The sequence below is a fragment of the Chrysemys picta genome, chromosome 3 (genome assembly GCF_011386835.1).
Source record: "Chrysemys picta bellii isolate R12L10 chromosome 3, ASM1138683v2, whole genome shotgun sequence".
Classification (NCBI taxonomy): domain Eukaryota; kingdom Metazoa; phylum Chordata; order Testudines; family Emydidae; genus Chrysemys; species Chrysemys picta.
The window spans coordinates 98,181,768-98,194,102 of record NC_088793.1 but is presented as its reverse complement, the minus strand read 5'-3'; the positions used below and the strand labels follow the sequence as shown (position 1 = coordinate 98,194,102).

At 40.4% G+C, this 12,335-nt stretch overlaps 1 protein-coding gene across 21 annotated transcripts in view; it reads left to right on the top strand.

The window, feature by feature from the left end:
• The window catches only part of PTPRK (protein tyrosine phosphatase receptor type K), a 569,400-nt gene that overhangs the window by 477,710 nt on the left and 79,355 nt on the right, over nt 1–12,335 (top strand). For all 21 annotated transcript variants that reach the window (XM_065588559.1, XM_065588557.1, XM_005280229.5 and 18 more), the window contains 2 exons: nt 142–247; nt 9,971–10,244. In XM_065588559.1, coding sequence (XP_065444631.1) covers nt 142–247; nt 9,971–10,244 — 380 coding nt within the window. The remainder of the gene's footprint in view (nt 1–141; nt 248–9,970; nt 10,245–12,335) is intronic.

Genomic DNA, 12,335 nt, shown 5'->3' with positions numbered 1-12,335 from the left:
CAAAATCATCAAAAAAACTCTAGCAGCCTATGAAAATGTGACTTTGTGCAGTTTTTGTGCAATTACAGAATCTAATGAAAATTCACAATGCTTTAGCTAATTTGATTCTTGGTGCTTCTTTTTTTCCTTAACATTAATCAGCTCCTACTTTACCGGACTATGAAGGAGTTGATGCATCTCTCAATGAAACTGCCACTACCATAACTGTACTGTTGAGACCAGCTCAAGCCAAAGGTGCTCCTATCAGGTATTTATTTAAAAACCAAACAAAGAGTTTCTGTAGTAGATTGCATGTTGCCTAGCAGCTAATAAAGCAATTCATTCCTAAGTGATATTCATTTGACATTTATGTCAGGAGGTTTGTTTTTCTTGGTTAGACAAAGACTACAAATCGACCTATAGTTAATAAGAGTAAATTCTTCAGGGGGTTTTAGATACTCATTACCTGAATCATCAGCCTATCTGTTCTGTTTCAATTAGCCTACCCCCCCAGTTCAGAACCATTTCATTTCACTTCCTCTCTTGGTATCTGTGGAATACGAGGTTTGAAAGTATTTGTCAGAAAGCAAATTTGAAGATAGCACTACCTCTCCAGTATTTTAAATCAGCTATAATATAATGCATTTCATAGCTATGATTGGAAAATTGGAATCTTGGAGGAAATAGGAGAATAATAGTGGTGAATACAAACTATTTGACCTTTTTTTTTCCCCCTTCCAGAAGTGCTTACTAGAAATCAACTTATAGCTATTAAATTTTATGTGGGGTGTCCCTTAATCATATTAAAATATTTCATGTTATATTAACTTTGAGAGACCTTTTCCTATGTCCTTCCAGTTGAAAGATAATTTAATTCTGTTTGCAAAGATTAATCTACATCCTGTTTTAATTTCTCATTGATATTGGGAAATCCATGTTTGGTTTCTATTCGACAAAGACTTTTTTTAACCAATATTTTTGCTTGAATAGGACAGTACTTTGTCTACAATAAGGTACAGAAAATGAGCTGTTTGTAAAGAACAGTTTTATTCAGAGTAAAGCAGTCTTAAGAGTAGCTTGGTACTGTTGGATGAGTAGTTTAGAATATATTTGTGTTTAGATGTTCACATCTGTAGGATTGGTCACCTTTTCAGTCTTTCAGATGCATAGTTGTACAGATAAACCAAATATGGACTAACCAGATTTCACTACTTATCACAGAGATGGAGAGTTTGTAATTCTAGAGCCTTGCTGTTGGTGTTGTTAATCTGATTATTGGCACAGGAGATAACTACTCAGATTCATTTCCTTTTTTAGGATATTATATCCCTAAATAAAACCATAAACCAGGGATAGTCAATAACTTTTTGTCAAGGTCCAAATTTCTTGGTCAAGGTCCAGACTCCAGAGAAAATAATTTTAAAAATAACAATAATGATGATGATGATAATAAGTAAATAAAAAGATTTGAGATCCATTCAAAAACATTTGGCAGTCTGGATTTGGCCCACAGTCCACCTATTGACTGCCCTCCTATAAACCATTGAAACTTCTGGATAGCAAAATGGTGTTCAAGTGGTGGTCCCTAAGTGTAGTCTGCTGTGGGTATGCATGCGCTCCCATGAGCCTGATGCTGGAGAATTCTTGCAAGCAACGTCCATTGTTCTGCACCTGCTCCCCTGCTCTCTTCTTGCTCTGCATTGAGAGTAGAAGGGTTGGCAAAGTATAGCTAGTGATGGCTAGTTAGATTCCCCACCGCAAGGAACTCCCGCCTGTCCCTGCTAATTATTGGTCAGTGATGACCCCTGGCACTGCCTGTGCTGACTCGGGGAAGTATATATGTTTACCAGGTGCAGTATTTATCATCTGTTCCCTAGCTGTACCCAGCATGTGTTGTAATTCGAGCTTAAAAAGCACCTCATGGAAAAGGCTGAGGCTCCAGTCAGACCCAGGCTGGGGGAGACCCCTGTTACATTGTACAGAGTCATCAAGGAACACGCCTCCCTAACATGAGGCCTGACGTAGGAGCAAGGGAGATTACACCAACAGGCCCTCCATCACAGTTTCCTCAAGAAAGCAGGGAATGCGCTCAGAAGCACAAGAGCAGATTCTTCCTCTAAGTCCATTCGGAAGAGGACTGATCCCTCTGCCTTCCTGTTCAAGTCTGGCAAGCCTTCACCCACAGCTCCCAAAGACTTCGAATATCCTAAGTCCCAGGGCCTCAATAAAAAGTCTCATAGCAGCAAAGGTCTATATATACACACACGAGCCCTGAAGAGAAAATATAATAAACATCCCTACAAACCAAGGCCTCAGGTATTTTAGCATCAGCAATCCTATAGAACCACCTTATAAATGACAGAGGGTGCAAAAGTCACAATACCCTGGACTTTCCATGTCAACCACATCAATCCAGCATCACCAATAGATACTTTTGACAAGATGCTCAGAAGTGGCAAACCATAATTGATGCCATTTCCACCGTAGCCTCACGTATCCTCTGGTGACCATCTAGCATTCTTTTCCCACAACTGGAGAGCAATAACAATGGACAAGTGGGTGGTGGACATCATACCTTTTTGCTATACCGTCAAGTTTTTCTCCCTACTTCCTTCCCCATCCCTCTTCATGGATCAGTCTTCTGAGGAGATCCTTTTCTAGGAGAGCAGGAGCCTCATCACTGCCAAGGAAAAGGGTTATACTTGAAATATTTCCTAGTTTCCAAAAAGAAAGGAGAGTGGAGACCCATTCTTGACCTGCAACAACTCAACATTTTTATTCAAAAGCTAAAATTCCATATGGTTATGCTGGCATCATTAATACCATCTCTGGAAAAGGACACATGGTTCACAGCTCTCTATATGAAAGAGGTGTACTTTCATGTAACAATTCCCTCTACTCACAGAAAATTCCTCAGGTTTATGGTGGGTCCCGACCACTATCAATATAGGGTTTTTCCATTCGGTCTGGCAACTGCACCTCTAGTCTTCACAAAAGTGTTCTAGTAGTAGCAGCACAGTTCAGACAGACTGTTCACCATCTTCCCATATTTAGATGACTGGCTGGCAGGAGTGCTTAGAGCATCAACCTCATCCCTGCAGCAGGTCAGGAGGAACCAATGAAAATTTAAAGTGAAAAATGGAGCACTGAACAGACAGTGAAAAACGGTGACAGTGAAATAAGAAGTGTGAAAGTGGGGATGTTGGGGAAAGGAAGTGTGTGAGTGTGTGTGTGTATATGTATATGTATATATATATATATCATAAAGAATTACATTTGAAAAAATTATTCATATTACAGGGGAAATGGTTTTCTAATAGATTTGCAAACCCATGAACTAATTTAAGAGGTTCCTAGAACTGTGAACTCGATCACCCATTCTGACTGAAGAAGCAACAAAGAGGTGAACAGTGAGATTATATGATAAACAATGGAACTCTATTTGGCAGCCCAGTTGACTGAGGGGAGACTTAACAGTTTTCAAGTACATAAAAGGTCGTTACAAGGAGGAGGGAGAAAAAATGTTCTTCTTAACCTCTGAGGGTAGAACAAGAAGCAATGGATTTAAGTTGCAACAAGGATGGTTTAGGTTGGACATTAGGAAAAACTTCCTAACTGTCAGAGTAGTTAAGCACCGGAATAAATTGCCTAGGGAGGTTGTGGAATGTCCATCATTGGGGATTTTTAAGAGCAGGTTGCACAAACACCTGTCAGGGATAGTCTAGATAATACTTAGTCTTGCCTTGAGTGCAGGGGACTGGACTAGATGACCTCTCAAGGTCCCTTCCAGCTCTATGATTTTATGTTAAATTGCATCAATACAGGCAAGATCAGCTGCCAGAGTGCTGCACTGGGCAGCACAGTATGGGGAGGAGGTGAGCAGCCCTCAGTGGTGAAAGAACAGGTTAAGGACTATTTAGAAAGGCTGGATATGCACCAGTCCATGGGACCTGATGCAATGCATCCGAGGGTGCTGAGGGAGTTGGCTGATGTGATTGAAGAGCCATTGGCCGTTATCTCTGAAAACTCATGGCGATCGGGGGAGGTCACAGACGATTGGAAAAAGGCAAATATAAGTACCTATCTTTTAAAAAGGGAAGAAGGAGAATCTGGGGAGCTGCAAAACAGTCAGCCTCACCTCAGTCCCCAGAAAAATCATGGAGCAGGTCCTCAAGGAATCCATTTCGAAGCACTTGGAGGAGTGGAAGGTGATCAAGAACAGTCAACATGGATTCACCAAAGGCAAATCATGTCTGACCAACCTGATTGCCTTCTATGATGAGATAACTGGATCTGTGGATATGGGGAAAGCAGTGGACATGATATACCTTGATTTTAGCAAAGCTTTTGATACAGTCTCCCACAGAGTCCTGCACTTAGGACGGAAGATTACCATGCACTGCTACAGGCTGGGGATCGACTGGCTATGAGTCATATCTCCTGGATATGAATCAGCAGTGTGCCCTTGTTGCCAAGAAGGCTAACGGCATATTGGGCTGCATTAGTAGGAGCATTGCCAGCAGATCGAGGGAAGTGATTATTTCCCTCTATTTGGCACTGGTGAGGCCACATCTGGAGTATTTTGTCCAGTTTTTGGGTCCCCCACTACAGAAAGGATGTGGACAAATTGGAGAGAGTCCAGCGGAGGGCAACGGAAATGATTAGGGGGCTGGGGCACATAACTTAGGAGGAGAGGCTGAGGGAAGTGGGCTTATTTAGTCTGCAGAAGAGAAGAGTGAGCGAAAGCTATCTTATGAAAGGAAACTCAAAGAGCTTGGCTTGTTTAGCCTAACCAAAAGAAGCCTGAGGGGAGATATGATTGCTCTCTCTAAATATATCAGAGGGATAAATACCAGGGAGGGAGAGGAATTATTTAAGCTCAGTACCAATGTGGACACAAGAACAAATGGATATAAACTGGCCATCAGGAAGTTTAGACTTGAAATTAGACAAACGTTTCTAACCATCAGAGGAACAGCCTTCCAAGCAGAGCAGTGGGGGCAAAAGACATATCTGGCTTCAAGATTAAGCTTGATAAGTTTATGGAAGGGATGGTATGATGGGATAGCCTAATTTTGACAATTAATTGATCTTTGACTATTAGCAGTAAATATGCCCGATGGGATGTTAGATGGGGTGGGATCTGAGTTATTACAGAGAATTCTCTGGGTGTCTGGCTGGTGAGTCTTTCCCACATGCTCAGGGTTTTGCTGATCACCAGATTTGGGGTCAGGAAGGAATTTTCCTCCAGGGGAGATTGGCAGAGGCCCTGTGGGTTTTTTGCCTTCCTCTGCAGCATGGGACACGGGTCACTTGCTGGAGGATTCTCTGCACCATGAAGTCTTTAAACCATGATTTGAGAACTTCAGTAGCTCAGACATAGGTTAGGGGGTTATTACAGGAGTGGGTGGGTGAGATTCTGTGGCCTGCGTTGTGCAGGAGGTCAGACTAGATGATCGTAATGATCCCTTCTGACCTTAAAGTCTATGACTCTTTGACTGAGGGGGGAATTGATAGCAGCCTTCAATTACCTGAAAGGGGGTTCCAAAGAAGATGGATCTAGGCTGTTTTCAGTGGTGGCAGATGACAGAACAAGGAGCAATGGCCTCAAATTGCAGTGAGGGAGGTTTAGGTTGGATATTAGGAAAAATTATTTCACTAGAAGGATGGTGAAGCACTGGAATGGGTTACCTAGGGAGGTGGTGGAATCTCTATACTTAGTGGTTTTTAAGTCCTGACTTGACAAAGCCCTGGCTGGGATGATTTAGTTGGGGTTGGTCCTGCTTTGAGCAGAGTTGGACTAGATGACCTCCTGAGGTCTCTTCCAACCCTAATCTTCTATGATTTCAGTGAACTTTACTATCAGTTTTAGTGACGCTTCACTCTGCTTACATTGACATTGATGTTCTGTTTCCACCATAAGCATATTTCACTGTCATAATGAGCATTACTAGGTAGATATTAAAAGATGTTTAACACTGGCCCTGCTGCACCCTACTTACGTGCTCTGACTGTGCAGGGTAAGAGCTAAACTCTAGGTTCCCCACCTCAAAGAGGACAGTGCTGACTAGCTTATTGAGGAGTCTGCTGTTCATTTTTCTTACAAACCAGGCATCCATGGATGGTCCAGAGATAATTATATTTAATCACCTCTTTAATGTCCTCATTACTTCCAACCAATAGAGGCCCATTGTTTATAGTATACCTCCACTGATTCTGTAGTTATTTGCCTCTAAAAACACAGACAAAACTTCACTAAGATTAGGTTTTACTGTACTTCTGTCTCTGCCATCGCCCTCAGGAAACAGATGTTCCTTAATCCAACTCAAATCTACAGGTAGCTGTCAATCACTTCTTAAAACGCTAAATGCTGTGGTAGTCACAGCTGTAATCATGACTATAATCATGTCTTGCTGGTCAATTGTTATCTCATAATCTCTAGTTTTCTTTATGGCCTCCAGAAGTTTTAAACCAACTGTAGACAAGAAATGCAAAAGAGGAGGGGACTGCATGATTCAGAATTCGTTACAAGACGTGTCATTTTTCATCACCAAACTAGTGGCTCAGATCCAGTCAGTAGCAGTTAAAAGTGGTTACCTTTCAGTGGTTCATATTAAGTGATTTGTAGTCCCTTTCTGCAGGGCATCCTAAACACAGCCAATAAAACCGTGATATTACACACCTTCAAATTTTATGCCACAAATTACAAATAATCTATTTCAGACACACGTTAGATATTTTTCAGGGATGTTTTTGTAATTGGAAATGTGTTTGTAACCCTCTGGCTGCTTTCATTACACCATGAGTCCAACAATATGGGCCACAGAGGGAAATAATAAGGCAGCAATTACAACTTAGGTTAGTAATGAGCCAGACTTCCAGTGGAACCTAGTAAGGGCCAAGGTTGTAACTTGACCTGTTTAGCACATATTAAAGGAATCATGTTCCTTGTCTACATTAGACCTTTAAAATGGGTTAGGTAGCACATGTTAAATCTGCGTCGAGATATGGCCCCAAGTGTTGACACTATTTATCCACACCCAGCTGAGGGTTAATTTAGAGGGGGAGGGGCGGTTGAGGTCCACTGGCAGAGTGGCAGGCATTGAGCCCCTTAACTTGCTCCTTACTTACTTGTACGGACTGTAGCATTTTGGTTAATTAGGTCAGTTAGAGATAAGAAAAAGGGTTTCTATATGCCAAAGCTCAGCAGAAGAGCTACCTTGCCCCCTTCTCTCAGGTCTCTCTCTCCGCTTATCTGCCCAGCTCTCATTGCTGACAATCTCAGAGCTTTTGGGCACCAACAATCTACTCAGCACCATCTCTCTTTTTAGAATAGCTCAAATCCTGTTTAACCAGCACAGAGAGAGGGAGAATATTGTCCCTCATTACTTCTAAACTTCATTTCTTCTTCCTATTTATCTCTTTCTCTCATTTTCTTCTCCCTTTGTGTGCTGGCTGCCAGCAAGATGAAGAGAATATGACTTGTATCCTACAGATTTCTTGAACTCCAGACACTGGCCCATGTAAGTGCCCTCTTACAGTATGGGGCCTCACCTATATATTAATGAATATGCCATAAAACTTAGTTGTGAAGCAGTTAGGCCTGCTGCTCAAACAGCATGCTTGACTCAAACACTCAAAAGCAAGAACATGAAAAGTTAAGTCTCCTAATCATACATACCTGTACTCTTCCACCCACTGGCTCACACTATGCTATTATTACAACCTCTTTATACCCCAGACCAGACACTGCAATCTTCTGGATCTTTTCCATACACCCCTTTTACCAAACTCCTCTCCCTTAACAATATTATTTGTGGATGTTTGGTGTAGTGATGTGTGTTCTGGGATGGGATAGTTTTGGTAAAAGGGTGTGATGTAAGGATGGCGTCTTAATGATCCTGACTAGACTATTAAAATCTCCATATGCCTTTTGAGCTTTCAGTTTTGCATTCGGGCAACATTTCAAAAGACTGTATGCACAAGCCTTTTAAAATTATTGACAAGAGGGATAAAAAAATCTGGAGTTGGAGAATGGAAATAACCAATTTTTTTCTTTGTCTGCTAATTATGGCACATAAAACTCACTTTAGAGAAATAATGCTAGTTGTTTTTTTAACTATAAAAATAATTACATAACCCCAAGCATCCCAACAGACTCTATGTACATGTTTCTGATCTTCCTTCTACAGTTTGTAGTTTTTAAGCTACAGTGGCCTGCAAAATCAGTTTTATAATACTCACTTTTGGGGGGTGGAGAGGAGGGGATTTTTAATTTATTAGAATTTGCAACTGATTTTCTGAACATTCAAGCCTGACTCAGATGACATGCTGCACATTTGCGGTATATTTTGATCCAAAATATCAAAAGTATTGCCATGAATTAAATTGACACTGTTAAAGTTCAATTGGGTAATATGTATCTCTTCTACCTCACTCCCTCAGTCATATTTTTGAGTAATAAGAAAATATTCCTCTGAAAGTGAATAAACTCTTGACACCCTCACTCTAGATGGACTGATATGAAACTATGTTAAAAACTCCACTTCTGAGCTGAATGACACAACAGTATATTCCAGGAGATAGTTTTCTTGCAGTCATGTGTGTGCACATTGAGATGTCCTTCCACTCTCCCTGCTGGCTTTATTCATGTAAACTGGCAGGATATTGCAATTGACAAGTTTCCTGCTCTCCTGGCACTTCAGAGAGCAGAATACTTGTCAATTCCAGTCAGTTGGCAGCTCTCAAGAAAGGAGCTGCAGAGAATGTGAAGCAACAGAGTGACACTTCTAAAACTCTGGTCAGTTTCACTCCTCCTGTTTGGAAGGCTTTTAAGCAGAAATAAAACTGACAATCTTGTCAAGTTAATTCAACTGTTTCTGCTCTTGCCTACAATTGGATAAGCATTTTTCAAGCTCTGGGGTACAAGAAATCTTGCCCCCCCCCCCTTTCCATCGCTTCCCCCCCCCCCCCCCAGCATAAGAACTCACCTCTGTTCTTCCTTTTAAAAAATACATTCTGCTTCTGCAGAACATTAAATGCTGGTAATGAGTTGGTAACATGGTGGTTATGTAGTTCCCAAACAGGGAAAGAAGAATTATAATTACCTGTTCTCTTTAGAGAAGGTGATTTTGAAAAGTGACCAAGCTTTGGACCATTTCAAGAAAGGTATTGGCAGGTTTGGGTTGGAGTTTTAATAGGCTGAATGCCATCTGCTTCAGCTATTTGTAACATTTTATCGTTGACAACTGCAGAAAAATGAGGCAGTCTATTTTGGTGGAGTGGACAGATTTCTGTCCATCTGTGCTTGTATTACAGCATGTCACTTGTATTTTAGATCTGCATAGCTCTGAGCCAAGATAGATGCCATAGCAAGGTCAAGAGGTGGAGAAGCCTGTCAGCACATTCAGTCTCCGATGATATGACAACTGCAAATTGATGCTTCAAGCACAGCCTGGAGGCAGTCATTATGTTGGGCCTTGAAGCTGAGCTTTCTGTAATATCATTTCAAAGGAAAATGCTAACTTCAAATGCTTCAGAATATCAGACAAAGAGCTTAATCTATTACAATGTCTATGGTTAATGTCAGAGTCATTCATGGGTTATTTAATAACAAAAAAATTTCACTGGTGAGGGATTTTTTGTTTTGTTTTGTTCCTTTTTGTCTTTAGAAAATATGTTGAAAGAAGCAGTATTGAAAGCGTAAGAAAAAATAAAATAATTGTATGTGTAAAATAAAATCAGTGAATGCCGTTTTTCTGCTCTAGGCTAGGGCTGAAAGTGGTTTATTTAAAAAAAAATGCATAACAGTAGTGTAGCATTTGATGGCTGAGTTGCAGAGCTTCAGCATAACTTTTGCAAGCTTTTGTTCCTCTTTTCCCATCCACTATCTTTTTTAAACTGACACAGTGCCATTTGGCATCATGTTTTTGTGCAGTGTGAGATTTGAGAATCACAGATTACCTGATCATTTTTCCCTCTCTTTAAAAAGTGCTTACCAGATTGTTGTTGAGGAGCTGCATCCACACCGAACAAAACGAGAAACAGGCACAATGGAGTGCTACCAAGTCCCAGTCACATACCAAAATGCTCTAAGCGGAAGCTCACCATATTACTTTGCTGCTGAATTGCCCCCTGGTAACCTTCCTGAACCAGCCCCATTCACTGTCGGTGACAATAGAACATACCAGGGCTTTTGGAACCCACCGCTGGCTCCTCGGAAAGGCTACAATATCTATTTCCAAGCCATGAGCAGTGTTGAGAAAGTAAGTACCGACCATATTTTCCTGTTGGAAATAGCTCAGAAGGTATCCTTGGTGATGAATCTCAAAGTTCGATGTACTTTGTGTTGGTGATGGTGCTGTTTTAACCTTGCACTAGCTTCTATACTGTAACAGTATGGCTTTGAGCCATTCATATTTCACACTACGCCTGCTTCTTAGTAACTGTTACTAGCTGAGAATTTAATAAATCTCAGTAATAGTTTGAGTGAAATAATTTCAGCTGTGTGATTCTGCCTCCTCCGTAAATAACATCCATTATGCTTCTCCTAACTCTCAATACTTACACATTTCAAAAGATTAGATTACTGCAGCATAAAGAGAACTTACTTTGCTCAGCAGGTTAATAAAATGATGAAAACTTTTCAGGATTCTGACAACAAACCAACTAAAAAGTAAAAATCCACTGATTGTGAAGTAACCCCATGCCCATGGTATGTTTGTGAGCATCTTTATACACAACTCTGCTTTGATTGCTTGACTACCGTGCAGTAGTTAAGGGCATGGCTTTGGATTGCTTTCATTGCCTCCTTCCTTTTTGCATTTTTGACACAGTTGTTGAGCACTGCTGTTGATTCTCTATGTATATTGAAAAGAACAAAATGACAGGAAGCTAAACTCTGAAGAGGGTTCCAGGGGTGAAAAACAACAGAACTTTTCAAACCTCATGCTGTTGTCATTGAATGATTTTCTTTTGTAAACTGAAATATGGGTATGGGGAACTGTGTTCAGCACAGTAACTTGAGGTATTTAAATATTCAATTTATGAATTATGTTTTAGATAAGTATAGTTCTATAGGAAATTGCTACATTCTGGGTATAGAGCCCCTATATCAGGTGTGCAGGGGGTTAAGGAAAATTGCTGGGACACGCAGCTAGATTAAAGGCAAATGATCTTCACCAGATCCTTCTGAAAGAAATAGAAGTCATTTATACCCTTTTATTTGGATTTCTGCTGTGGCTAATAATAAAGCAATCATGACTATTGACTAGATCTGCATTGAGCCTTTTGAATGAAGTCTCACCTATATCTATAATTATGAAAATTGCCCCTTCATCATATAAGGGTAGGAAAAAATGCAATATCTTATGAAATTGCACACTGGAGCTACTATGGAGCTGGAGGAATTTTCTGATGAGACAGACTTTTCTCTTGCTAGACTTAATCGAGGCAAACACGGGAAAGAAAAGCTACCTGTCACACATTCATACACATTTCCCTCACCACCTACATTAACCCACCTAACAGCTTTGTTAGCTTCCAACAACTAAACTAGGTTCTTGAGGAAATTGATATTTCGTACAGTAGGTAGTGATTTAAAAATAGAAACAGAACCAATACCAAAAAAAAACAAAAAAAAAACAGATCCATGTTTCAGTTTCTGTATTTTGACAGGTTATAACCAAAAAGTGAGAGAGACTTTTTTTTTTAATTGATCTTCAGTTTGAGAAAGGCTGTGTGTGTTTGTGAAATGGTCTTCTCTGGTATGATGTAAAAGCTTGGGACAAATTTGGACTCACAGTTTTCATTAGTTTTGTTTCCAGTTGCTGGTATCTCTGTTTTACCACAGCATACATGGAATGCAATTGTACACTGTGACCCTGACCCTGCAAAATATTTCAGCACGTGCTTAACTTTAAATCAGTGGGATTACTTACATGCTTAAAATTAGGTGTGTGCAAAAGTGCTCTTCTGGGTTGGGGCCTACATTACACACTGGTTGCTGCAGAGAGTTTAAATGTCGATACATTAGCAATACCTAAGGAAGATGCTCCTTAGTTATTGACATTTCCAATATCAACCGGTGGAGCTTTTGTCTGAGCTGAAAAATGCCTCTTTATTGAAATATGTCATATACATTTTTAGCTCAGGAGCTCTCTTTATTAATTTCTACCTCACAGATTTTCAAAGCAGTTGGCTTAGGCATTTCGAGTTAAATAATTCTTGTGTGTGCTTAAGTTTGTTTGTATTTATTTATTTATTTGTGGGGCTTTGGGGGATGGGAGAGGAGTCAAGAAAAGAAAGAAGGAATCCTGAAGGCAATGACATAGATCCCAGCAAAGAAATGCTGCTTT